Source organism: Vulpes vulpes, chromosome 15 (genome assembly GCF_048418805.1).
Source record: "Vulpes vulpes isolate BD-2025 chromosome 15, VulVul3, whole genome shotgun sequence".
NCBI lineage: Eukaryota > Metazoa > Chordata > Mammalia > Carnivora > Canidae > Vulpes > Vulpes vulpes.
Window position 1 is genome coordinate 51767069 of NC_132794.1, and position 26897 is coordinate 51793965.

Here is a 26897-nt window from a genome sequence, read left to right on the forward strand (position 1 = left end):
CCCCGGCTCTGCCCCGCGGCCCCGGCTCTGCCCCGGCCCTGCCCCGGCCCTGCCCCGGCTCTGCCCCGGCTCTGCCCCCACGGCCCCGGCTCTGCCCCCGGCTCTGCCCCGCGGCCCCGGCTCTGCCCCGGCCCTGCCCCGGCCCTGCCCCGGCTCTGCCCCGGCTCTGCCCCCGGCTCTGCCCCGCGGCCCCGGCTCTGCCCCCGGCTCTGCCCCGCGACCCCGGCTCTGCCCCCGGCTCTGCCCCCGGCTCTGCCCCGCGACCCCGGCTCTGCCCCCGGCTCTGCCCCTGCCCCGGCCCTGCCCCGGCCCTGCCCCGGCCCTGCCCCGCGGCCCCGGCTCTGCCCCCGGCTCTGCCCCGGCCCTGCCCCGGCCCTGCCCCGGCCCTGCCCGGTCTCTGCCCCGCGGCCCCGGCCCTCCGCGGAGCGCGCTCGCGGCCCGGGGCAGCCCGCAGGCGGCGCGGGTGTCGGGCTCGGGCGGGGGCGCCCTCGGGCGGGGCGGCGGCAGGACCTCCCCGACGTCTCCCGGGAGGAGCCCGCTCTCCCCGCCTCTAGCGTCCGCCCGGGGGCCGGGCAGGCGGGCGGGCGGGGCCGCGGCCGAGGCCGGGAGCCCGGGGCCGGGGCCGGGAGCCGCAGCAGAGGCTGCGCCGACTCTGTGGCCGGAAGCTCCGCTCGCCCCCGGGTAAGAGGCCCCGGCGGCCGACCTCGGGCCGCGGCCAGGGGAGGGGCCCGGGGGGGACGGAGTGGCCGCAGCGGCCGCAGGCGACCCGTCGGCCCGACCTGCCCACGCAGGTGCGACGCTGCGCGGCCCCGGCGCTTCACAGCGCCCCTCGCGCCTTCCGCGCGGCGACACCCGCAGGCGCCCCGCCCCCGCCCCCGCCCCCGCCGCCGCGTCTGGCCCTCGGTGGGGACTGGGGTCTGGCGGGCGCGGAGAGGCCGAGCTGCCGCGCGAGCCGCCGGGGCACGGGGACCAGCGGAGTGTCCGTGGCCTCGGGGGGACTTTGGGACGCCTCCGCTTGCTGGGACTGAGCGCGCCCGAGGCACCCCCCGCGGGGAGCGGGCAGGAGGGCGCTTGGGGCGCTGCTCGGCCGGGGCTGGTGCGAAGGAGGGGGCTCGGGGGGGCTCTGGTGGAGCCGGGGCTGGGCTCCTAACGCTGCTCTGCACCTCTCCTCTTTATGAAAGTCCCGATCTAGCTTCTAGCTTCTTGCTCAGAGACGGCGAGAAGAGCCTCCGCCTTCGCCTGGGCTTCTCATGGCTCTAACACACGGTTCTGGCCCATGTTTGCACCACGCACCCCCTCGGCAGGCTGGTCGGGGGAGACGAAGGAAGGCTTCTCAGGACGGTACTTTTATCTGTATTTATTTATGATAGAGAGAGGCGGAGGGAGAAGCAGGCTCCACGCACCGGGAGCCCGACATGGGACTCGATCCCGGGCCTCCAGGATCGCGCCCTGGGCCAAAGGCAGGCGCCAAACCGCTGCGCCACCCAGGGATCCCTCAGAACAGTACTTTTAAAGCATAAAATAAAAGGCTATTTCTAAAGCAGTTATCAACATATATTTTTTTTGAGATTTTATTTACTCATTCATGACAGACACACAGAGAGAGACACACACACACACACAAAGACACAGGCAGAGGGAGAAGCAGGCTCCATGCAGGGAGCCCGACGTGGGGCTCGATCCCGGGTATCCAGGGTATCCAGGGTCACGCCCTGGGCTGAAGGCGGCGCTAAACCGCTGCGCCACCCGGGCTGCCCCAGTTATAAAAACATTAAAAGAATTTATAATGTAGTAATATAAGTGCTTTAAAGAAAGCCTAACACATTGAAGATCTAGCAGCAGATCTAATAGCTACTATGATTTTGAAGTAGTAATGAGCATAAACAATATTTCAAGATATAGTCAACACCTATGATATAAGAAAACACCTGTGATTTTTAAGTATTTATTTATTTATTTATTTGAGAGAGAGAGAGAGAAGAGAGAACATGAGAGAAAGAGCACAAACGCTCACAAGTAGGGTGGAGGGGCAGAGGGAGAAGCAGACTCCCGCTGAGCAAGGAGCCCAATTCCAGGGCTTGTTGCCCAGGGCGTCATGACCTGAGCCAAAGGCAGGTACTTAACCCACTTAGTCACCCAGACACCCCAACACATGTAATTTCTATTGGTGACAATCATAGGTATTGCTAATACAGCGGTGGTTTTTGCCTATGTGTACAATTGAAGAAAATGTTAAATTTCAGTTAGAGATTAGTAAAAAAATAAAGATTCCTGCATAGTAGAAAGGGCACTCCCAGAGGTCTGGTGACATGGCTGTGGTCTTGACACTTCCATTGACTAGCAGCATGACCTTGGCTTTTGAACTTCTCTGCGCCTTAGCTTTTTCATCGCATGGTGGAGATGATTGTGTCTTCCCATCTATTTGAGTACCGAGCATCACACCCGGCACAGAGATGTGAAATAAATACCATTTATTATCTGTCTCCCTCACTGGACTACAAGCTTATGGCCAACACCATTGGGGTCCCCAGTCCTAGTGTATGGAAGGTACTCAATAATGAATGAATTGCGGGTTCAACCCGTATTGAATGAATAAGCGGATTGGAGAGGGTTGCTTTTGATTACATCTAAAAAAAAAAAACCAAAATTCATTAAGGAGACAGCTGGTGGTTCGAGATATGACTATTTAAATTTTGGGCTGCTTTTTTTTTTTTGCTGACTGAACATATAAACACATCTGGACCTGGTGCGCTGGAAATGTCAGTCAGGGCTGATAGGTTGCGTGACTGGGTCTGTGCAGCTGGTGTTCTGCCAGAGAAAATGAAACTGAATGTTGATAGGAAACCAGGATTCTTCTACAGACCAGTTTCTTTTCCATCTTGCCTATGTCTAGGCTTGTTAATCCGATATGTGGTAACACAGGAAATGTCTAATAGGAAATGGAGACAGACCCATAATGATACATTTCTGGGCATAGATGCATATTTTTTCCCCTCACCTTTCCCTGCCCCAACCACCCACTATATAAGTCCTCTGTGACCCTGAAGACTTGGTAAATAGCAGCAGTGGGGAGAAGTTGCTAGAAGCTGCCCAGACTAGGCCTGAAGCCAACTAGTTGCTGCCTTTCTTTCTTTCTTTCTTTTTTTTTTTTTTTTTTTTTTTAAGATTTTATTTATTTAAGAGAGAGTGTAAGTGTGCATGAGCAGGGGAGGGGCAGAGGGAGAGGGACAAGCAGATTTCCTACTCAGCCTGAGGTGGGGGGGTCTCCATTCCAGGACCCCAAGATCATGACCTGAACCAAAGTCAGATGCTTAATGGGCTGAGCCACCCACACGACCCCTAACCAGTTGCTTCTTAATTCCCAGCCTTAAAAGTCTATATAGTTTAACAAATGTGGATGGTAACAGGAAGAAGAAAAGTAGGTCCAGCTAGACGTCCCTGAGGTTTACTTTGTAAGAGTGCTAACGTGTGGGCAGTAAGACAGGAAGAGAACTTTGAAAGAAATATGAAATTTAGAACACACTGAGGCTAATTATGTTTCTAACTTTGGGAAGGGCAAATACTGTTGTTATGGACAGACTCGTGTACCCTCAAAATTCGTATGTTGAAGCCCCTAACCCCTAGTGCCTTGGAATGTGACTGTATTTGGAGATAGGGCCCTTAAAAAGGTAATTAAGATTAAATGAGATCAAAGGGTGGGGTCTAATCCAATATGACTGATGTTCTTAGAGGGGGAAGAGACACCAGGGGCAAGCCTGGTTATTCTTTTACATTCTGTGCAATACTTCACAGCTCTGATGAATCTAACTAGTAGAGTAAGTACTCCCATTTGAGTACCTGCTTATGAACGTCTGTTTCCCTTTCCCCCTCATTTAGAAGCTCACAGTGTTTTAGAAAAGAAGGGACCTTTGAAAACTCCCAGTCCAATCCTTTATCCATGGCTGGAGAAAGCATGGCACAGAATGGTTAAGGACGAGCCCTGCATGGCACTGCCTGGAATGTAGACCCAGTGTCCTGACTCCTGACGCACCCCTCAGACAAAGCTTCACCAAGATGGGGAACTGTGTCATTTGGTTAGGCACAGGACAGACCCGGGCTTAGGGAACCTGCTATACCTGTTACCTAGCCTACCCCTTATTCTGTTCTAACAATTAAAGGATTGAGTTTGGCATCTCTTCAATCATGTTCAAACAACAGATGTATAACTGGTAATTAAAGAGTCTTTTCTCATTGTGTTAAGACCTCACACACTGGTTTCCAGGGAATGATATGCTTGATTAATTGGCCAGTCCTTGTTTATAATGAAATTCCCCCCTCTAACCCCAGCACTCCTGAGCCTGATGAGTAATTTTATTGTGATCATTTAACAGATTTAGCCTAAGCTGATCCCTTCTGTGTGACTGGGAACTCCAGTGTGTCCTGTTCTACAGTCCGGGGATGGGCACACATAAGCATATGCAGAGGAAGCCTGGAATATACTTGAGTAGAGGCCAACTGTGAATGATGAACTTGAAGGAGAGCCAAATTGTTATTATTCGTACGCCAGAGCATGAGTGGCCATACTCCCATTGGCTAAAGCAAGCAGAAAAGCAAGGCATTTCCTCCCTACCACGTAACTCAGTCAAAACCTCTAACTTTCAGCTGAGCTGAAATAATCCAATTGACTGACTTATTTCTTCCTTTTCCGGAGCCAGTGTGCGAGAATTTTCCTTTTGTAAATAGATTTTTTTTTTCTTTTTAAATAGCAAATATATGGCTTGGTGAGATTGTCCCTCCCCCACTATCAGATTTTCTTGATTGTAAAATGAGTGTAGGCTAGGGAAACCTGTAGGAAGTGTCTTGGCAGCAAAGGGGCCACTGTTCCATTCCATTGCCAGGTCCTCATTGGTAACTCTATCAGTAACTCTTCAAAGACATTTCTTATGCTTTGTTCCGAAAGAGTTAGGGAACTAAAGAAATCCAATGTGGCTCTATCCCCTGAATCATCAGAGAGCAGTACATGATATTTGTTTCCTGGATGATTTGCTCCAGGTCCACTACCAGAACACTTGCTGTACAGCTTAATATTTAAAATATTAATCTATTTTTTAAATTCTTTTTTTAAAGGTTTATTTATTCATTTATGATAGACGGAGAGAGAGAGAGAGGCAGAGACACAGGAGGAGTGAGAAGCAGGCTCCACGCTGGGAGCCCCACGCAGGACTCGATCCCGGGACCCCAGGATTGCACCCCGGGCCAAAGGCAGGCGCTAAACCGCTGAGCCACCCAGGGATCCTCACTTTATCTATTTTTAAAAAGATGTTATTTATTTATTCACAAGAAACACGCAGAGAGAGACAGAGACATAGAGGGAGAAGCAGGCTCCCTGTGAGGAGACTGATGTGGGACTCGATCCCAGGACCCTGGGATCACGACCTGAGCCGAAGTCAAATGCTCAACCACTGAGCCACCCAGGCACCCTAAAATATTTAATTTTATAACAGCTCTGTAGAGTTCCACCATGGCCCTGCAGGCCTAAATGAAAATTGCCCAATTTTGTTTATTTGCTAACAATATAGTAATCCAGTTCCTGAACACCCAAGTGGTGACAGCGCTGCCATTACTCAAGAGGAGGTGTGCCAAGAGGAAGGGCGCAGCCTGCATTATGTCTTTGCAGAACACCACCCATTGGACTTTTAGGGGGTGTGGTTTCCTTCTCTCCTGCCCTGCTTTGGACCTTGACTGTACTTTGAATAATCGAACACTGTTACTTACACCCTCTCTTCAGTATATCCACCCGAGTAAGGTCATAGTTCACATTCTTTCATCTTTATCCCCTATAGCTAATTAGTCATAAAAAATTGTTCAGAATGTGTTTCGTATTTATGCCTTCATCTGTGTTCTCATTGTTTATTCCAAGCCCTCACTGGTGCCTGAGTTTCTGAAACAGCCACTTAGTGGGACCTTATATTCTGGTCTCTCTTGGTAAAACAGACAGACCATTCTTTTTCATTGCAGTCCCCACAGCATCTAGCACCATGCTTGGCACTTAGCAAACACTTGGAAATGCTGATCTCAACTGAATTGCTCCAGCTCATCCTCTATACTTCCCCCAGGGGATCTTCTAAGGCATTGAGAACTTCCAAGGACTCTCCCTGCCAAGGACTCTCTCTAAGGGACAGGTGATACAAATAAGCAACATAGCCTGGGTGGGCCTGGGGCGAACTGGAACCCATGACTGCTCAGCTCCAGCTAAGGGTTGGCATGAGAGAATGTGGGCTTGGTGTTATGAGGCCAAGAACCAGGAATTTTTTTGATAAGATGTCTAAAATTTTTAATATTGGTGCTAATTAAAAATTTAAGAAAACACTGCGAGCCAAAACACAGCTCTGGTCTGCATTTGGCCAGCAGATTGCTGCTCTGTGACCTGTGATCCCTAGATGGGATTGCAGTTGTCTGGGGTTAGGCTCCCAGCCTAAGCTTCAGTTACATGTACTTCTCCAATTATATTTCTCTCTTCCGAGTGGACACCTGTATGCTGTGGGCTGCCCTCCTCCTTGTCGACAGTTACACGATGCTCATTCTAGGTGATTCACTTTCCAAACTGCAAACCAAACACCCCAGAACTAACCCACCCAGGCCCTTACCTTGCCTGCCCTGTTACTCCGTTTTCTGTTTCATATACTTCCTCTCTCTTCTGCAACTTGGATGTCAGGTTTGACTTTTCTCCCAGGGTGCCTTTTGCACCTCTCATTCAATTATCCTCTTTCCTCTACTCCTTCTTATCTGAATCTTTATTTGCATTTCTAGTGCCAGCTCCTATTCAGGCCCTTATCACTCACACCTAGACCACTGTGCTAATCTCCAAATTGGCCTCCAGAACTGGTTTGGTTTCCCTTCTATTTAAATTGCTCCCTGAGGGGATCCCTGGGTGGCTCAGCAGTTTAGCGCCTGCCTTTGGCCCAGGGCACTATCCTGGAGTCCTGGCATCGAGTCCTGAGTCCCGCATCGGGCTCCCGGCATGGAGCCTGCTTCTCCCTCCTCCGGTGTCTCTGCCTCTCTCTCTCTCTCTCTCTCTCTCTCTCTCTCTCTCTCTCTCAAATAAATAAATAAATAAATAACTCCCTGAGCGGCTGGGGAGTTCCTCAGTTGATGGGGAGTTCCTCAGTTGAGCATCAGACTCTTAATTTTTTCTGAGGTCATGATCTTAAGGACATGGGATTGAGCCCAGCGTCAGGCTCTGTGCCCAGCATGGAGTCTGCTTGTCCTTCTCCCTCTGCTCTTCTCCCTGCTTGCACTCTCTTGAATGAATGAATGAATGAATGAATGAAATCTTAAAAAACAATTGCTCTTTGATACCAGATTCATTTTTCTTAAAACTATTCCCTCTGTTTTGTCACTTCTCAAAACTGATTTTCAGTAGAAAGTCTCAACTCCCTAGTGTGGCCCTTCAGAATTGGGTTATAATATTTCTTTCTTGTCTACTCTTCTATTCCTCTGAACAACAGCCAAATCTGGTTGACCTTCCATTGCCCAAACACATTCTGGGCCTTTCCATCTTATCAGCCAGGGTCTCTGGGAAACAGTCAACACATTGAAACGTGTTATTAAGAAGGGTTTAATGCAATAACCATTTACAAAGGTGTGGGTAAGGTTAAGAGAAACTGACAGGAATGGTGAAGCAACTGTATTGATTCAAAGCCTGAAAAAGCAAATAGAGGGTGTGATTACCAGAACCCTGAGACTGTGTGGCTCAGTTGGTTAAGTGTTTGCCTTTGGCTCAGGCCATGATCTCAGGGTCCTGGGATCTGTGAGTCGTCACCTTGCCCCCAGTTGGGCTCCTTGCTCAGCCTGGAGTCTCCTTCTTCCTCTACCTCTGTCTCTCTCAATCAAAAAAAAAAAAAAAAAAAAAAAAATCTTAAGAAAAAAAACACCCTGAAGAAAACTGTAGCTGAGGGCCACCCCACAGGAGTTCAGGCTTTTGGTTGAGCAGGTGAGTTGATGCCAATCTCCAAGGTCTGCTCTCAGGCCTCAGAGCAGAGCAGAGCAGAGAAGGCTGGAGTGAGTTGCATAGGCAGGCACCATCTCTTTCATTCGTTTACTGATGCTCTTCCCTCCTCTTGGTTCACCCATAGCATCTCCACTTGTCAAATGCTGCCAGTCTTTTACTTCCTGCTGAGATTCTGTTTCATGGAGCTTTCGCTGATTACTCTTTCTCTCTTCAAAACACCTAAGGTGTTTGACTTGTATTGATTACATTGCACTTTACTCTGTCACGAAAGGGTAAAGTTAGAAGTGTGCACATCATTCCTTTACTAACTTGAGAAGGGATATACCCTAGAACTTTGTGTTTTCCTCCACACTCTGTAAATTTTTTCAAAATGAATTAAGTCCCATAAATCTGTTCATCCTTTAATTCTTTTTTATTTTAATATATTTTTAATATTTAAATTCAGTTTGCCAACATGTAGTATAATACCCAGTGTGCATCTCATTGTTAATTCTTTTTTTTTTAAAGTAAATATTACTGGTGTGGTCTGAATGTTTGTGCTCCTTCCAAAATTCACGTGTTGCAATCCTACCCCCCATTGATGGGGTCTTTGGGAGGTGATTAAGTCATGAGCCTTCATGGATGGGATTATTGCCTTATAAAAGAGGATCTGGAAAGACTCAGAGCCAATTCTAATACATGAGGACACAGAAAAAAGGCCCTCACCTGACCATGTTGGTGCCTTGATCTTGGACTTTCCAGCCTCCAGAATTGTAAGAAATATATTTCTATTTATAGGCTACTGTGTCTGTGGTATTTTATAGTAGGCTGGGCAGACTAAGGCAAGTACTGAGATCCTTCATGGTGGTAGGTGTTGTGCTTGGTGCTGAGACTAAAATGGTGAGCATGTCACATGGGGTCTTTGTACTGACAAAATTTACTTTCCAGGGGAATGGAGTACATGGTACTCCCTTGCCCCCACCCCCCCCCCATTATTATACCCTCCTGAAATACCCTGATCTCAGCCTTGGCCCAACATCCAGTCCAGGTCACAGCTGCTCTTAATCCTCTAGCTCAATTCGATTCTATAAGTTATGTTACCTTCCTTGCCCTTCTGGGAACTTTCTTCTGGTCACTCAGTTATTTGTTGGCATTTTGATATATCTCTTTTCCCAGAGAGATTGAAAACTCTTGGTGGTTGTGGACTCTGGTTCTATCTAGACTCTGATCGTGTCTCTCCAACATGGGCTGTTCCTGTCATCCCCCAGGATAGTCAAGATAGTGGGTGGTAGTAGGCAAAAAACCTCTGTAGTCTACCAAGTGTGGAGCACCAAACTCCGGCCACCTCTGTAGGAACAGTTGCCAAAAAATGGGGTAACTTGATTTTTTACCCCTCTACGATCTCAGGATTAGTGGAAGGAGTGTTAAGGTTGACTTTCAAAAATCTGGGTTTATATCCAAGCTCTTAGATTCAACTAGAATGTCACTTAACTTCTCTGAACCTCAGTTTCAGCATCTATAAATGGGAATAACAATACGTACCTCATGGGATTGTTGTGAAGATTGAGTAAGTGATGCATCAGTTTCCTACTGCTCCTCTAACAGATTGCCATGGACTTGGTGGCTTAAACAATTCAATTGTTGTTCCTACAGTACTGTGGTTCAGAAGTATAGCATTGATCTCACCAGAAAATCAAAGTGTCAGCAGAGCTGCATGCATTCTCTTTGGAAGCTCCAAGGGAAAATCTGTATTTTTAAAAAAGATTTTATTTATTTATTCATGAGAGACAGAGAGAGAGGTAGAGACATAGGCAGAGGGAGAAGCAGGCTCTCTGCAAAGAGCCTGATGTGAGACTCAATCCCGGGACCCAGGGATCATGACCTGAGCCAAAGGCAGATGCTCAACCACTGAGCCACCCAGGCATCCGAAGAGAATCTGTTTTGTTTTGTTTTCCTTTTTATTTTCCAGCTTCTAGATGCTGCCCACATCTTGGATACATGAACCGCTTCCTCTGTCTTTATAGCCAGCAGCTTTGTATCTCTCTGATCTTTCTTCCAGAGTCACACTGTCCCTCTGGCCACAGTTGGGAAAGGTTCTTCACTTTTGAGGATCCATACAAGGGCTCACGTGCATAATGCAGTCACTTTCCCCATCTCAAGGTCCTTAACCTTATCACATCAGCAAAGTCCCCTTAGCTTGCAGTGTAACATGTTCATAGATTCCTAGGAATAGGACATCTTTGGTAGGGGGGATGATTCTGCCTGCCACAGTTCATACTCTGGCTTCCAAAGATTCATGCTTATCCCATATACAAAATATAATCACTCCAGGGTCCCCCAGTAGGTCCCCTATAAGATTATTAACTAAGGTACAAAATCTAATTTGAGTCTCATTAGCTCCAAAGTCTCAATTTCATCTTGGGAGTAATACAAATTATGTGTGACTGAGGCTGTAGGTATGATCCATCCTAGGACACAATTCTTGTTTATCTGTGGGCCTGTGAAACTCAAGAAACAAATTATCTGCTCCTAAAATACAATGGTAGCATAGGCATAGGATGAAAATTACATAGGTTCCGGTAAAAAATGGAGAATATAAAAAAAACAAAAAAACAAAAACAAAAATGGAGAATATAGAAGGAAAGAAAGGAGTCACTGGTCCCAAGAAATTTTAAAATCCAGTTGGACAAATTCCATTAGGTTTTAAGACCTGGGAATGATTCTCTATGGTTCCCAGCTGCCTGCCTTGGGCCATCCTTGCTTGTCATGAAATGTAGCATGTGTTTGCCACTTGGTAGTCCTGGTTTATTTTTGTTGAACACTTCTTTTCTGAGTTTATCTCTTTTCTTTCACATTTTCCTAGAAACAGCAAGAAGAAATCTGGCTGCACCTTCAACACTTTGCTTGGAAAAATCTTGGCTGAATGTTCAATTTCTACTTTTCTGCATAATTCTACTTTCCACATAACTGTAGGACGCAATGACCTTAAGCCTTTTGGCCCTCTATGACAAGGATCCTTATTCTCCAGTGCTTAATAACACATTCCTCACTTAAACCCTCACCAGCAGAGCCTTGAATGTTTGTACATCTATTGTTTTGTCTGTCCATGATGATTTAGGTGTTCTCTAAGGTAATTTGTTTACCCCCACTGTGTTCCTCATTTCCTCCTGAGTCTTCCCCAACACAGTTGTTGACAGTCATGCTTTAACAGTGTGTTCAAGACAATCTAGACTTTTTCTGTCATGCTTTTCAACATTCTTTCAGCCTCCATCCATTGTCCAGCTGTGGCAAGGTCCAAAGTGGAGAGAAAATGGGGAGGAAATACCCCAACTTCTCCTGTTGTCTTGCAGCTCCGGCTAACACTTACTACCTACTAAGCCAACCAGAAGGTGGAGGGAAAGGGAGTCCAGGTGATGTTGTTGGCAGCTCAGGGCCTGAGCTGGGCAAAAAATGGGTGTGGAGCAAATGGGGGGGGGGGGGGGAGGGGGATGAAGACTTGCACAGAAGTTTCAAAAAAGGGGCACCTGGGGATCCCTGGGTGGTGCAGCGGTTTGGCGCCTGCCTTTGGCCCAGGGCGCGATCCTGGAGACCCGGGATCGAATCCCACATCGGGCTCCCGGTGCATGGAGCCTGCTTCTCCTTCTGCCTGTGTCTCTGCCTCTCTCTCTCTGTAAACTATCATAAATAAATAAATTAAAAAAAAAAAAAGGGGGCACCTGGATGGCTCAATCGGTTAAACGTCTGCCATCAGTTCAGATCATGGGGGTCCTGGGATGGAGCCCTCTATCAGGCTACCTGCTTAACGGGGAGTCTGCTTCTCTCTTTCCCTCTGCCCCTCCCCTCTGTTCATGCTCTGTCTTTCTTTCAAATAAATAAAAAAATCTTAAGAAAGTTTCAAAAAATGTTTAAGTATTCAAACCATTCATTTGATTTATGTTATGCTAAGGTGTTATGCTAAGAAAGGTTTTTTTGTTTTGTTTAGTTTTTAAATCTTAGCAATGATGTAAATGTCCACTTAAAATTTCTTCTTTTGATGGGTTATTTTAAACATTCCAATATTCCAATTAGACCTTATAATATTAAAAAAAAAAAATCTTTCCCCCGGAATTTGACTCACTTTACTCTTGGCCTACATTAGCATTTGTTGGCAAATCTGCAGTTCTTCCCTTAGTATCTAAAGCTAATAGACTGGGAATGGGAGCAAGAATGGGATGGGGAAATTGTCCATCAGCATAGGTCCTTGTGTGCAGAAGGTACTCAACGAATACTTGTAGAAACAGTCTTAGCAGCATGAAGATTTCATGAAACTCTATTCTTTCCATAAAGATACACTTACACATTTAGCGTACCTAAATATAATTTAATTTGCAGATCTTTTGTGCAGGAAATAAATTTATAAATAAAAAAGTAGCTTAGATCATGATTCCTGATTTTGGGTTCTGCAGATTTAGCCACTCTATGATCGAGACAAGTTTAGCATAAATATGAGTATGCATGTGTATTTATATCCTGTAGAAAACTCATTCCTTAAACACCTTTCTGAGCACGTCTGGCTGATGACACTTCCCGTTTACCAAGGTTAAATGGGTAAAAAGAGGTGAAAAAATTTTCCTTGGTTGTAAAGATAGCTCATTTAAGTAGAGCAGGTGGTGAGAGTATGACAAAGGAAAGAAGAGTCCAGTTGTCTAGTCTTCCAGAGTAATTATTGCATTAAAAAATCACACTGTATCTATGTTATTTAGTTGTAAAACTTTGGCCCCATCACCCACATAATTATAACATTCCACAGTAATATGTAATTAAATTGCTTTGTAAATGCTCTGCCACCTGACAGTTTAGTGGATATGTAAAGAGAAGGAGCAGAGAAACTTTGTTAAACATATTAAATCTTACAACATGTCAGGAGATGACTGTTAGGAAGGAAGAAGTTTTTACTCAGGGCTCCCCAGGCATAGGAGCATGATACACCACATCTGGCCACATGGGGAAGCACCTAGCAGGAAAATTGAGGGGAACACATGGGCAAAGTCTATATTGTAGTTTTGGTGAGGCAGGGGGAATGGGCTGACCAGGTTCCGGGTTGGCTAATTTGAATACATTTTAATAGGCTTTGGGGGTGTAGGGGCTACCCTCGTTGTCTGGATGTCTGGCCCTGAATAATTAGGGCATAGGAATATTGCCTTTTGGAGTGTAAAAGCCAGGTGGAGGAGGTGGTTTGAGGTATGGGTTCTGGATGGTTTGGTTTATGTAACAGAGGTGTGCTCCCAGACAAGTGATTTACTGTCTCTAGGAGTTAGCTCGCACTGGAGGGGCAGTCTCAGTAGGATTAGCAAGGCCCCCAAATGTCAAACAATTAAAAACATTATTAATACAGTAGAACTCAAAACATCTCCAGGAAGGTTTCATGAAATGTCCAATCCAGTGCCATTGATAAGCACCACAAATATGACTGCACACTTCACTTGCATGTACTTCAGATTAAGATGAGATCATATTAAGGAACCATGATATTTATGAGACAATGTTGGACATTTTCTTGAGACCCCAGAGTGATACTAATCCAGTCCTAGTAACAGTTCCCTTCCTGTGAGTTTTCCAGATTTGGACTTGCCTTTTATAGGTTAAATGGGAGGGTATGATAGTTAATTTTATGTGGCAACTTGATTGTTTGACGTTTGGTCAAATAGTATTCTGGGTGTGTCTGTGAAGGTGTTGCTGGAGGAATCGGTAGAGCAAATTGCCCTTCCAATTCGGGTAGCCTCTTCCAATCAGTTGAAGGTCTGAAGAGAACAAAAAGGCTGACCTTCCTGCTAAGAAGGAATCTTTCCTGCCTGACTGCGGTGAGATGGGGCTTTAGTTTTCTCCTGCCTACACACTCGAACTGCAACGTGAGCTCTTCCTGGGTCTTGAGCCTGCTGACCTTTGGATGAAAACCGCACTATTGGCTTTCCTAGGTCTTCGGCTTGCAGACTGCAGATCTCGGGACTTGTCAGCTTCCGTGATTATGTGAGCCAAGTCCCAGGAATATTCTCCATGGATCAGGGAAAGTGATGATGTTTGCTTTCCTTCTCTCCCTCCCTCACTCTTTTGCATCTCCTCTGGTTGAATCCTGTTTTTATTTTTTTATTATTACTTATTTATTTAATTTAAAAATAATTGGCTGCATGCCATTGAGAATATAACCAGTCTCCTGCAGCCTTACTTTTTTCAGTTGTAAAATGAATATAATGTGTCCACCTCAAGTGTCCAACACAGTGCCTGGCACATAGGAATCTGCTGTAGGACAGTCATGAATCAGTTTTATAGGATCTAGCTTCTGACTGTCTGGAGAAGCCATATTATATCAGGAAGGAATGGGAGGGGGATTGGCAAAACTGGTAGAAGGAGAGACGTGAGTCCCAGAGAGGTGGGTGGACAGAGTGCCCTAAAGGAGTGCTATAGGTACCAGAAGCGGATTTATCCAGAAGTAAGTGAAGTTTAAGCTCAGGGCCAGGGTCTTGTAGAGGTCCTCATGGGTGCAGGGAGTTCCAGGAGGGCAGGAGCAGCCAGATTGCAACCAGGAAGTATTTCTATGCTTGTATTTCTGATAAATTGCCTAAAAGAGAAATCAGATGAAACAGTCCTGAGTCACCAAGAATCTCAGACATTTATTGTAATTTCTTTCTTTATGCATGCTAATATTAACTATTGTATTTATTTTTGTCTTTGTGACTTCAGTCTCTAAGTTGTATAGACTTTGATGACCATAAAACCAGAATCTCTCCTTGCCTAGAATCTTGGCTCTCTGGGAGATGGTATGTGGGGCTACGTGGAGTTGCAGGACCCTTTTGCCCTGCCTAGCCCAGCCCAGCAGAGTCTGTCCCAAGATCTGGAGCTGGGTAGAAGCCCTTCTCCGAATTGCTAGCTCTTGCTAATGCCTGCATTGCTACTCCAGGGGGCATTCAGAAAAAGTTGCTGTTCACATTAAGGACTCACTGTGGCTCTAGCCCTGCCTCTGACTCATTGTGTGACCTTTGGAAGATCCCCTTGCCTCTCTGAGCCTCAGCTTGCCCATTTGTAAGGTGGTACCAATACCTCCAGGGAGGGCTCGGGGTGAGCCCTGTGAGTTGCACAGGGAGGGAAGTATGAGTATAATTGTGTTGCTTTTCCTTGTACCTCTATTATCTTGCTATTACTTGAAATATGCCCACAGCTTACCATTTCAGTGACGAAAGGCAAAGTTACTGCCCACTCTGACACACTGGTTTTTGATTTTTGTTTTTTGCTGTTTCATTCTTTTTTCTTTTTTCTTTTTGTGTGTGTGTGTGTGTGTGTGTGTGTGTGTGGAAACTTTTCAGTTTATACAAAAGTATACTACCATGGGGAATGCCCTCATATATTCATAGTTGGCTTCAAATTGTTATCAACTCATGGTCACTCTTGTGTCTTCTAAGCTCCAACCTACTCCACCTCCTGTAATATTTTCAAGCAAATTCCAAATCATTTCAATTGTAAGAATCTCAGTATGTATGTCTAAAAGATAAAGGCTCTTCAAAAATGACATCACCCCTCCCCAAGAAACGTCATGTTTTTTTTTTTTCAATTTGTAGATTTCCTCTATGCCCACTCCACAGGGGGCAGGAGTTATTTTAAATTTGAATGTCAATAAAATTCAACTAGTAGCATTTCCCTTCAATTATCTCTTAGGTCTAATAGCACTGTTAGAACTCGGTTGAGGAATCAGTTTGAATTAAACCCTGCTGCTTAAATTAGTGATGTAACCTTAGGAAAGTTCTTTAAACTTATACTAAACCTCAATTTTCTCATCTGTAAAATGGGGATACCAACATCCCTTTTACAAAGCAATTGTAAGAAGTCTCTGAGAGAGAGTAAGTAAAGTACAACTAGTAAACACTCAGTAAATGTAGCTGTTCTCAATTATCACAGTTTCTCCCTACTTTTTCCTATCAAATCCTGTCTTCTGGAAGTAATTTGGTTGAGAAGTAACTGAGGATTACTAGAGGGCTGATTTAAGTAAATAAGCCTAGAAAGCCCAAGGGGGAGGAGCCTGTGGAGGAAGAGGAGTCTTTCAGGAGTCTCACCACCTGGGCACTAGGTGAAAGCTCCACCTGTGCTGTGTGCACAAGGCTCCCTTGTGTCTCAGAACTGGGACCCCAGGGATTCAGACCATCAGGACAAAGCAGCTCAGAGTAAGCTTGGCCCAGGGAAGCCAGAGTGGGAGGAACAGAGTGGGTGGCCAGAGCTAGAGGCTGTTCATTATCTATTTTTCACCTTGATTTTGGAAGTGTTCTACAAAGCTGACAAGTTAAAAGTTGGCTTTGTGGTTATTGAAACCCGAAGCAAGGAGGGCCCTGCCTGGTGTAGGCTTGAGGTAAAACAATTGTGAACCATACAGAGACCCACTGTTTCCCAAGAGCGAAAGTAGCTGAAAGGTTAACTATAAGTCTTGCTGGCCTGATGGGTCTTTCATTAAGAATGCTCTGAATAATCCTTACACAGAGGCCAGCTCTGTTTGAACTCAGCCAAGTGTCCTAGCTGACACCCAGTGAGTGGCATGTCACATGGCATATGATTAGGGAGATTTTGACACAGGTGATCTGCACTGCCTCTGCAGGAAGGGCCAGCTGTGGAAAGGGTGGAATCCCAAAGACTTGTCTGGACCAGGGCCTGGAGCCAGTGACCAGTGATAGAAGTAGGAGATGCCCAGGTTACAGCCTCGTCTTTGTCAGCTTGGATTTTACTTTGCCAGTTAGACTACAGATACAGCAAAGCATTTATTTTGATCCCCTGCAGGAGGCACTCAACTGATTTAGGATTAACTGAAGAATTTTTAATCTAGTTTAGAATCATGAATTGATTTAATTATAAAATGTATTGCATGCACTTGTTAAATGAAAGTTAAATTTTATTGATTTTTTAAAAATGTGTCTGTTTCACCTTGTAAGAATGTAGAGATAAAGTGGCTGTGGTCTTCTGTATCATTGGTAGTTAATTCTTTTTTTCCTTAGAGGTGGGGAGGGCAGAGAGAGAGAGAAGGAATTTTAAGCAGGCTTCATGCCTAGCACAAAGCCTGACATGGGGCTCAATTTCATGACCCTGAGATCATGACCTGCGCCAAAATCAAGAGTCAGACGCTTAACCTATTGAGCCACTCAGGCGCTCCTCATTGGTAGTTAATTCCTATTTCTTAACCTAATAAGTAAATATGTTTTAGGTTATCTTCTTGAGAGACTAAGAAATCATCTTAGATTTATGCTTAGTCATTTGATTGACAGAAATACTCTTATTTCTTTTCGGTTGACTTCAGGGTCAAATTTAGCCTTTCTTTTCTGTTTGCCTTCTGGTTAAGGTTGTGTGATTGTTGCTTCCTTTGATTTTTTTTTTTTTTTTTTGGTTGTTTCTGTAGACTTGGTTTAGGTCAATATCAGAAATTTTTAAAAAGATTGTATTTATTTATTCATGAGAGACACACAGAGAGAGGCAGAGACATGGGCAGAGGGAGAATAGGCTCCCTGTGGAGAGCCCGGTGGGACTCGTCTTGGGATGCCAGGAGCACGCCCTGAGCCTAAGACAGGTGCTCAACCACTGAGCCACCCAGGTGCCTCCAATATCAGAAATTCTTATTGGTGCCTGAGTAATGTTTTCAGACACCAAATGTACGGTTTTTCCAATGTCAATTCTCTGACATCCAGTGGGTGTCCAACAATTAAATTCTGGCATTAACCCAGAGTTAAATCAGACCCCACAGCTTAAGGGCTCAGCCCCACAAGACTGCTGCCACTTCAGATGTCATCTGTAAATAGGGTTCCAGGGGACCCACACTTTTACCTGGCTGACTACATATTTGTGGGTCTTCATGATCCTCCCTTAGGTTTGATAATTTACTAGAATGACACACAGAACTCAGGAAAACACATTACTTATGCTTACTGGTTTATTATAAAGTTTATTATAGCTCAGAAACAGCCAAATTGAAGAGAGCATAGGTGGGTGGTAAAGAGCTTCCATATAGCCACACCCCTCATTGCACTTCCATGTGTCACCAACTCAGAAGCTCTCAGAATCTCTGTCAAAAGTTTTTATTGAATTCAATCCTCAGGACGTTCTGTTTGATGACTGTTCCTAATGAAGCTGATTAAACTATTTGAGAGGACTTTGTGTTTGTAAATACTGAATCCAGAAACAGGCTATGAATAGCTGCTGAAATAGAACAGAACTAGCCTTCTTGGTGAATGAGGGAAATATTTGCATAAATTCTTCTTCTTCTCCTTCTCCTTCTTCTCCTTCTCCTTCATTTATTTGATAGAGCATAAGCAGGGGGAGTAGTGGGGTGGAGGGGGAGAAGCAGACTTCCTGCTGAGCTTGATCTTGACATGGGTTTGATCTCAGGACCCTGGGATCATGACCCAAGCCAAAGGCAGATGCCCAACCAACTAAGCCACCCAAGTGCCCCTACTTTAAAAAAAAAAAAAAAAAACAACCATGGTGTGTTAGGCTGGAAGGGAACTAGGAGTTAAATATCCTTAGATGTAGTGGCTAGAAACCAGAAACCTAGCCAGGCCTCCTTCTAGATCATTACTGTTTAACTCTTTCCAGCAGGTTTAAGATGTAGTGTCAAGACCATGAAAAAATGGTTTTCCTTTTCTGGAAAGTAAAGACTTTTGCTGTGATTCTGTCATTTTTATGAATAATCTGAAAAGGCAGGATGTGATAACTGTTCATCATAAAACATCTTCTTTCCTGGGGCACCTGGGTGGCTCAGTTGGTTAAGCTTCCAATTCTTGATTTCAGCTTAGGTTGTGATTTCAGGGTCTTGGGATCAAGCCCTATGTCAGTCTCCATGCTCAGTGGGGAGTCTGCTTGAGATTCTCTCACTCCTTTCCTTCCCCCTTGCCCTACTCGTGTATGTACATGTATGTGCATGCATGCTTCCTCTCTGTCTCAAATAAATAAAGGAATCTTAAAAAAAACAAAACAAAACAACCTTCTTTCCCTCCCAAACAGCAATATCCTACTTGATGATTTTCTCCACTCCTCAATCATTGTATTTTTTTACTTTTAAATATTTTGTTTATTTATTCATGAGAGACAGAGAGGCAGAGATACAGGCAGAGTGAAAAGCAGGCTCCCTGCTGGGCCCCTGTTGTGGGGACCTGATCCCAGGACCCCGGGATCATGATCTGAGCCAAAGGCAGACACTCAACCACTGAGCCACCCAGGTGCCCCTTCTCAATCATTTTTTAAAAAGTGATCAAATTGAGTGATTTTTAAAATGTAAAATCTAGAGTTCATTAAAGAAAACTTGAGAAAAGCACACACAAAGATGAGGAAAAATCAATTATAGTTATATCAAAACATTAACAGGTGTCAGTACCATAAAAAAATAATTGCCCTTTCCTGGATAATGTGGAAAATATATCTGGATTTTTTAATTTAACATTATCAATAGGCAATGTTTTGTTGTTGATAAAGATCACAGAGATGGGAGAGTACAGTGGTATAAAGGAGAGGCTCTGGCACCAGAGTGTTTGGATTCAATTCTTAACTCACTACCTACAGGCTATTTGATCTTGAAGTCGCTTAGCTGCTCCCTGGCTCAATTTTATCATCTGTAAAATGGGGATGATGATGGTGTCCAACTTCCAAATTGAATGTTTATGTAAAGGACTTAAGACATGCTACTTATCAAAATAAAGATTTTATTATTATAACATTAATGTATGTCTGTAGTAGACATTTTATAAAACATAGAAAGGCAGAAGAAATAAAAATCACCCATTATCGGGTATAATTATACTTTACTTAACCTCTCCCCTGATATTTTGACATTCAGACCTCTATTTCTGCCCCATTGAATCAGTCCTAAATTAGCATTGGTTAGGGGCACCTGGGTGGCTCAGTGGTTGAGCATCTGTCTTTGGCCGAGAATGTGATCCTGGGGTCCTGGGATAGAGTCCCACATCAGGCTTCTCCTAGGGAGCCTGCTTTTCCCTCTATGTCTCTGCCTCTCTCTGTGTGTGTCTCTCATGAATAAATAAATAAAATCTTTAAAAAATATAAAAAAATAAATTAGTGTTGGTTAAACCAGTCAGAGATCTGAGCCTTCCCTGGCCAGTGTAAGCTTGTGTTTTTTTCTGTAACCAGGATGTAATCAGATCCTATCCACAAACCAGTTAGCTGAGGGGGTCACCATATTAGGAATGAAAATGTGAGAAATATCTTTGTAAAGGTTTTTTTTTTTTCTTTAGCAGGAGAGGTTATTCCCTTAGCCTGGAATCCCAGAAATGGAAACACATGGTCAACGGATGAGAAATGTTATTTTCTAGAAGGGTTGACTGATTTTAAACTTGTAGCTACAATTTATGAGCCGGGCCCATTTACTGTGGGTGCCAAATCCTACCCTCCCACCTCCCCTGGCTCCTCAGATCTGAATTTTTTTCTTTTTCTTTTTTTTTTTTTTTTTCAGATCTGAAATACTGAGGAAGTTGTTGGGAGTGCAAAAACTCTGGAAGAATTTTTTTTTTTTAAAGATTTTATTTATTTATTCATGACAGGCAGAGGGAGAAGCAGGCTCCACAGGGGAAGCCTGATGCGGCACTCGATCCCAAGACCCCAGGATCATGACCTGAGCCGAAGGCAGATGCTCAACCACTGAGCCACCCAGATGCCCCTTCCTCTTTTTCAGTTGGGGGGAAAAAGTCATATAATTAAATTTTTCCTATTAAGAAGTTAGTGACCTAGAAGCGTCACCCAGCTGGGTGCCTGCATTTTAATAAAGGGTTCCTAGAACATTATTGAACCCACAGGACTGAACTTAATGGTGGAATCTGAGGCAGTGAAATACCCAGAGAGGGTGATATATTGAGTCTGGACCCTCAAGTTATGCAAGTAGATGGTATCCAAGGTGTAAGGTCAGTTTTGTGAATGGGGTGAAGCCAGGGCCAGCTTCTGAGAAGCCTTCACGTTGTCACTGCCAAAGCACTAATTGCTCAGCACAGACACACATTTCCCTAAAGGTAAAGTGTGTCTCTGGGAGACACTGAGAAGGGGAGATTGTTTACTGAGTTAGGTGTAATAAAAGACCGGTCAGCAGCATGTGCAGATTCTTTACATAAAATATGACTTTATGATACCAGGCAGGGCTCCTTTTATGGCTTTTTTATCATCTAGTTGAAATTACCAAGGGTGTGGAGGGCTTTGGCTTACGTGTAGCTAGTGATTTGATTAAATTGCGTGTCCATGGGCAAGCAGAGCCAGGATTCCTCTGAGTGGGTCCAAGGCCCTAAATACCTTGGTCTGAACTCTGACTTGCAGGTGGTGGGTTTCTTAGGAATGTTTCCGTCTCATCTAGGTCTGGGGTGCCAGGAATTGTATAGTTGTTTCTCTGTGGATTCCTATATCTTTGATGGACTAAAAAGACAAACGGTTACAGAGGGTGCCTGAGAGGAGAATGGGTGGCAGCTGGATAAACCACAGGATGCCCTCGATTCATGGATGGACAAGGATAAGTATGGGCAAATTTTTAGAGAGCTTAACAGGTGAGGCCTACGTAGTTCAAACGAAGTCCCAGGTGTCCTGAAAGAAGGAGGAAGGGAGGAATGGAAAGCTTAGCCGATTGTTAATGATCAGTAGAGTGTTCCCAGGAGACTTTTGACCGCAGCCAGGTGGAAAGATGGTCTTAAGAGCAGATGATGGGAGCCAGCTAGAGCTGGTCGGACGCCAGCCTCCCCTTCCTCCCTGAAAGAAATTGCTTTGGTCCCATGGGGGTCCCTACTTGCTCATAGCCTTGTCTGTTCCTTTCTAGCCTGATCCAGCCTGAAGATGACCCCCCTGGCCACTTCTGTGTCTGGCCCTCGAGCCCGGCTCTTTGCCTGCTTCCTCAGGCTGGGCACCCAGCAGGCTGGCCCGCTTCAGCTGCACACAGGTGCCAGCCTTGCAGCCAAGAACCACTATGAGGTGCTGGTGCTTGGTGGGGGCAGTGGTGGGATCACCATGGCTGCCCGCATGAAGAGGAGAGTGGGTGCCGACAACGTGGCTATTGTGGAGCCTAGTGAGGTAAGTGCCCCCCTTTGGAGCATCCGTGTCAGGGATAGGGTGTGGATGGCTGTCAGGCGCTGTGCTGTCATGTTTCCAGGTGAGTGCTTCTCCTGGGCACAAAAAGGATTGGAAGATGAGGAAAGGGAGCAGGAGCAAGAGAGAGAGAGAGAGGACAGATCTAGGCTTTTTTTTTTTTTTTTTAAAAGATTTTATTTATTTATTCATGAGAGAGAGAGGCAGAGACGCAGGCAGAGGGTGAAGCAAGCTCCCCAGAGGAGCCTGATGGGGGACTTGATCCCAGGACCCTGGGATCGCGACCTGAGCTGAAGGCAGATGCTCAACCACTGAGCCACCCAGGTGCCCCCAGATCTAGGCTTTTATGTTCTTCTCTGTATTCATTTCTTAGGGCTGCCATAACAAATGATCACAGACTGTGGCCAAAAACAATAGATTTATTGTTTCACAGCTCTGGAGGCTAGAAGCCCAGAGCCAAGATGGTAGCAGGGTCATGCTCCCTCTGAAGGCTGTGGAGGGGAGACAGAATCTGTCCCATGCCTCTCTTCTAGCTTCTGGGGGTTGTGGACAATCTTTGGTGTTCCTTGGCTTGTAGCTGGAGGCACTCCAACCTCTGCCTCTGTCTTCACATGGCCCTCTCTCTGGTATCTCTAATGTTTTCTTATTTATTTGATAGAGAGAAAGTGAGAGAGCACGAGTGGGGTAGGGCAGAGGGAGAAGCAGACTCCCTGCTGAGCAGGAAGCCCAACATGAGGCTCTTTCCTGGGACTCCAGGATCATGACTTGAGCAGAAGGCAGATGCTTAACTGACTGAGCCACCTAGATGCCCCTTCATATACCTTTCTTTAAGGACATCAGCCATTGGATTTAGGGTCTACTCTAATCCAACATAACCTCATCTTAACTTGATTACATCTGTGAAGACCCTATTGCAAATAAGATCACATTCACAGGTACTGGGGTGAGGACTTAACATATCTTTTGGGGAGAGAAAGTTCAACCCACAAAGGCCTCCCAAATCCAACCTCAAGTCCAGAGGAAAATCAATGGCCATCGTACTTTCCGTCCTCTGTTCTAGTCTGGAGAATGGGTGATGAGGTGAGAGGCAGGGAGGCCTCTGGGAAAGGTGCTAGTGGGTTTGAGAAATTTAAGTGTAAGGGATTTCAAACAGATTATAAAGCAGAAAAAGGTAGAGGTACCAGGAAGGAATCTGGGAAGTGTTCGTAAGGCACTATTTTATGCAAAACATTTTAAGATGATCCAGTAGCTTCAGAAAAAAATATTCCAGGGACACGTGGGTGGTTCAGTAGTTAAGCACTTGCCTTCGGCTCTGGACGTGATCCCTGGGTCCTGGGATCGAGTCCTGCATCAGGCTCCCCACAGGGAGCCCACTTCTCCCTCTACCTGTGTCTCTGCCTCTCTCTCTGCATCTCTCATGAATGGGTAAAATCTTTAAAAAAAGAAAAAATGTTCCAGACTTTTGGTGGTTTGACTAATTTTCCCTAAGGAACTAGGTGTGTACCAGTTGGGAGCTGTGTCTGTGGAGGGAAGCAAAACAGATCCAGGGCCTGTTTGGTGGAGAGGGTGGGTCAAGAAAAGCACATTCCTTTTCGAGAAGTCTCCCTGGTCCCCTATGAGGCTGCCTGGGGCTTAGTCTTAGACTGGTGTGCTGTGATCTGAGAGTAGAGTAGAGGATGCATTCTCCATCATTTTCCTATTTAGAGTGACTAAGGTCAACGTTTTATTATTTTTTAAAGATTTTATTTATTTAATTTAGGGAGAGAGCACAAACAAGGGGAGGGGCAGAAGCAGAGGGAGAAGCAGACTCCTCACTGAGCAGAGAGCCCTGCCCGTGGTTCCCCCCCAGGACCCTGGGATCAGACCGCTTAGCCAACTGAGCTACCCAGGTGCCTCAGAGTCAGCATTTTAAATGGCACTGGTCTGAGAGCTCTGTGGGGGCTATGGTGTATTGTAGGTACCCCATGGGCAGTTCTCCCACTCGGGCTACTCTTTTTCACGAGAAGGGCTCTTCTGAGGCACTGGGCGCAATTAGGGAGGCCGAAGTCCTGGCTGTCCCTCCCCGTGAGGAAGTGCAGGACAGAAGTCATTCAAAGGTGGTGTCAGGTTACTTGGTACTTTGCTTCCTGTGTCTAGGTTAGTGATTGGTGGAGCTGATGCTTGTTTGTAGTCTAAAAAAGAATCTGAGCTTGAGTTTTTTTTCCTTTTTCTGTTCAAGATGGACTTGAAATCAATGAGTTCTCACCACTGGAGACCTCTGCCTCCCTCATTTTTGATCACATCCATTATTGACTGTAGGGAGATTGCAAAGCCATTTTTTTGGTATCCTCTTTAACTTCTCTGCGGCTGGCAATTCTGTCCAGCCAGTTTGAGGCATTTTGGCAGTGTTGAGGGTTCTTGATCCCCTAGGCCACTCCACGAGGGTTTGGGGATTCCCAGAGGCCATTAGACCAGTTCGCCCTTTGCCCAAGAGTCTAGAATGTTCACAATTAACTTAGATCAAGAGAGGGCCATCTGAAGCAAGAGAATTTTAGGAAATAGTGGAAATTTGGCATTATGGTGTAGGATCCGGTGCCTATTGGCTTTGGGTGGAAAGCCTCTGAGAAAGGAGATGAGAGGGTACTAGGGCTGATAAGGAATGTCTGCAGTGGGCTTGGGAAACACAGTTGGAAGTTCAAGAAGTTTTGAGGCTCTTCAAAATAGGTTGTAAACTTTCCAGACTTACAGCAGTCTCCAGGTGCTTCTAAGGAACCATATTTAAGCTGCTCAGCTTAATTTTTCTTTGTGCACATAAATGTATCCAGTGTGTGTGTGTGTGTGTGTGTGTGTGTGTGTGTGTAACATGTTAAGCATCCAATCAACTTTGAGCAATAAATAATATAGTCACGGAAGATAGTTGATTGCTTTTTTTTTTTTCCTTATGTTAGGTGTCTGCCCTTCAGAGCTTAACACAACGGGAGACACCAATAGGTGGGGATGGGGGAGACTCATCTCAGGCTTTTCTATGTGATGCTCCTTGGGTTGGGAGCGTGTAATTGAGAGTCTAGCTTGTGTACCTTTAACCATGACCCTTTTGATCAGTCTCACGTTGAAACGAATCTTCAAATACTTTGTTTCTCAGAGACATTTCTACCAGCCAATCTGGACGCTGGTGGGTGCTGGTGCCAAGCAGTTATCCTCATCTGGCCGTCCCACTGCGAGTGTGATACCGTCTGGTGTAGAATGGATCAAAGCTAGAGTGGTTGAGCTGAATCCAGACAAGAACTGCATCCACACAGACACTGGCAAGGAGGTAAGCGTTGGAGTCCTTTGGTGTTAGCAGGCAGCGAGAGTTAATGAAAATAAATAGAGCAGAGTAATTGGAATTGGGGCATATGGGGAGAGGGACTGAATTTAAAACGGGTTGTATTTACATGTCTCAGGGTCAAAGAGTTCTCTGACAACAAGCGGTTGGTCGCTCTCCATTGTTTTAGACGGGTTCTATGAAAGTTCTGGCTCTCCTGAGTCAGAATCCACCTTTTCATAGGCTCTTTTGTATTCTTCCTTGGGCCCCCAGGGTGTTTTTGGCCTCAATGCCTGTCTTGTTCCTTGTTTTGTCCTTTAGTGTGGCCAAGAATATCTTTTCTTTTCTGTGGAGGAACCCTGCAGCTATTTGAAGATGGCTCTTATCAGCCGTGTACATCTGTTCTTGATGTAGATTTGGGCTGTAGCTCCACTTTCCTCAGAACTTTCTCCTGTTTCAAGGTCGCCAGTCCCCTTGCTGATCTCTCCACCCTGCTTGGGACCTCATTTGGCTTGATAGCGCCTTCATGAAAGAGGCTGCCTGAAAGAGTAGGCAGCTTAACAGAACAGCCCAGAATAGACTGAGACTGTTCTCTCCCACAACTGGATATGGCCTGAGTTAGCATTTGCCTTTTTAGCAACTGTTATCAGCACAACTGCTGATTCATGCTGGGCTTGAGGTCAGTTCAAACTTTTGGGTCTTCTTTTCATATGACTGATTCAATGTCAAGTCAGACTTTCTCCATCCATATGTAATATATGGATATATGTAGATTAGGATATATATATATATATTTTTTAATATATATACATAAAATACCTAAAAATTATTTCTCCCCTGTTAATGGATTTACTTTTTTCCAGCATCTCCATGAGAGCAGACAAAATTAAATGGGAGATTGTTCTCAGTTGACAAGATTGAGCTTTGGGGCTTATTTCCTTTGCCAGTCTACTGTTCCTGGGGCCGGGACACCTGTCTCTGACAATATACATCACCTCTTTGGTACAACAGTGCCTGCCTCCTTGATTAGATCCTTTCTTATTACATGTATAGTCTAGAGCCCTCTGTGGTTGTGTTCATGCACATCTCAAGAATCATAAACTTGTCTCATCTCTTGAAATGAGAGGCACTGGTAGGTGTTCTCAGTTCTGAGTCCTGAGGCTCAGACTCTTACGAAAGTTGCAAGTGTCCTGTTTTAGGGCTGGGGAGGAAGGAAGTTGGTGTAAACTGGCAGGACTTTCTTTTAGGATTTCATTAAGCAAAAGTGTGCTATAGCCAGATATTAGAAATCTACATGGGAGAGGTCATCTTGTTGGTTTTGGTTCATTTTCCCAGTTGGCCTGGATCTTGTGGATTTATTTATTTATTTTAAAAAAGATTGTATTTATTTATTTATTTGAGAGAGTGAGAGAGATAGTGAAAGAGCATGAGCAGGGGTGGGGGGAGAGGGAGAATAGGGAGTCTTCCCTGCTGAGCAGGGAGCCTGACACAGGGCTCAATCCCGGACCCTGAGATTATGACCTGAGCTGAAGGCAAATGCTTAGCTGACTGGGCCACCCACATGCCCTGATCTTG

At 45.4% G+C, this 26897-nt stretch overlaps 1 protein-coding gene across 3 annotated transcripts in view; it reads left to right on the plus strand.

The window, feature by feature from the left end:
* The first annotated feature begins 542 nt into the window (after nucleotides 1–542).
* The window catches only part of SQOR (sulfide quinone oxidoreductase), a 48133-nt gene continuing 21778 nt past the window's right edge, over nucleotides 543–26897 (plus strand). For 2 of the 3 annotated variants that reach the window (XM_072738421.1, XM_072738423.1), the window contains exons 1-3: nucleotides 543–681; nucleotides 21774–22024; nucleotides 25161–25331. In XM_072738421.1, the coding sequence (XP_072594522.1) occupies nucleotides 21791–22024; nucleotides 25161–25331 (405 nt within the window). In that variant the 5' untranslated portion in view covers nucleotides 543–681; nucleotides 21774–21790. Of the gene's footprint in view, nucleotides 682–1181; nucleotides 1342–21773; nucleotides 22025–25160; nucleotides 25332–26897 lie in introns of those variants that run through there. The other variant, XM_072738422.1, reaches the window with a different exon arrangement.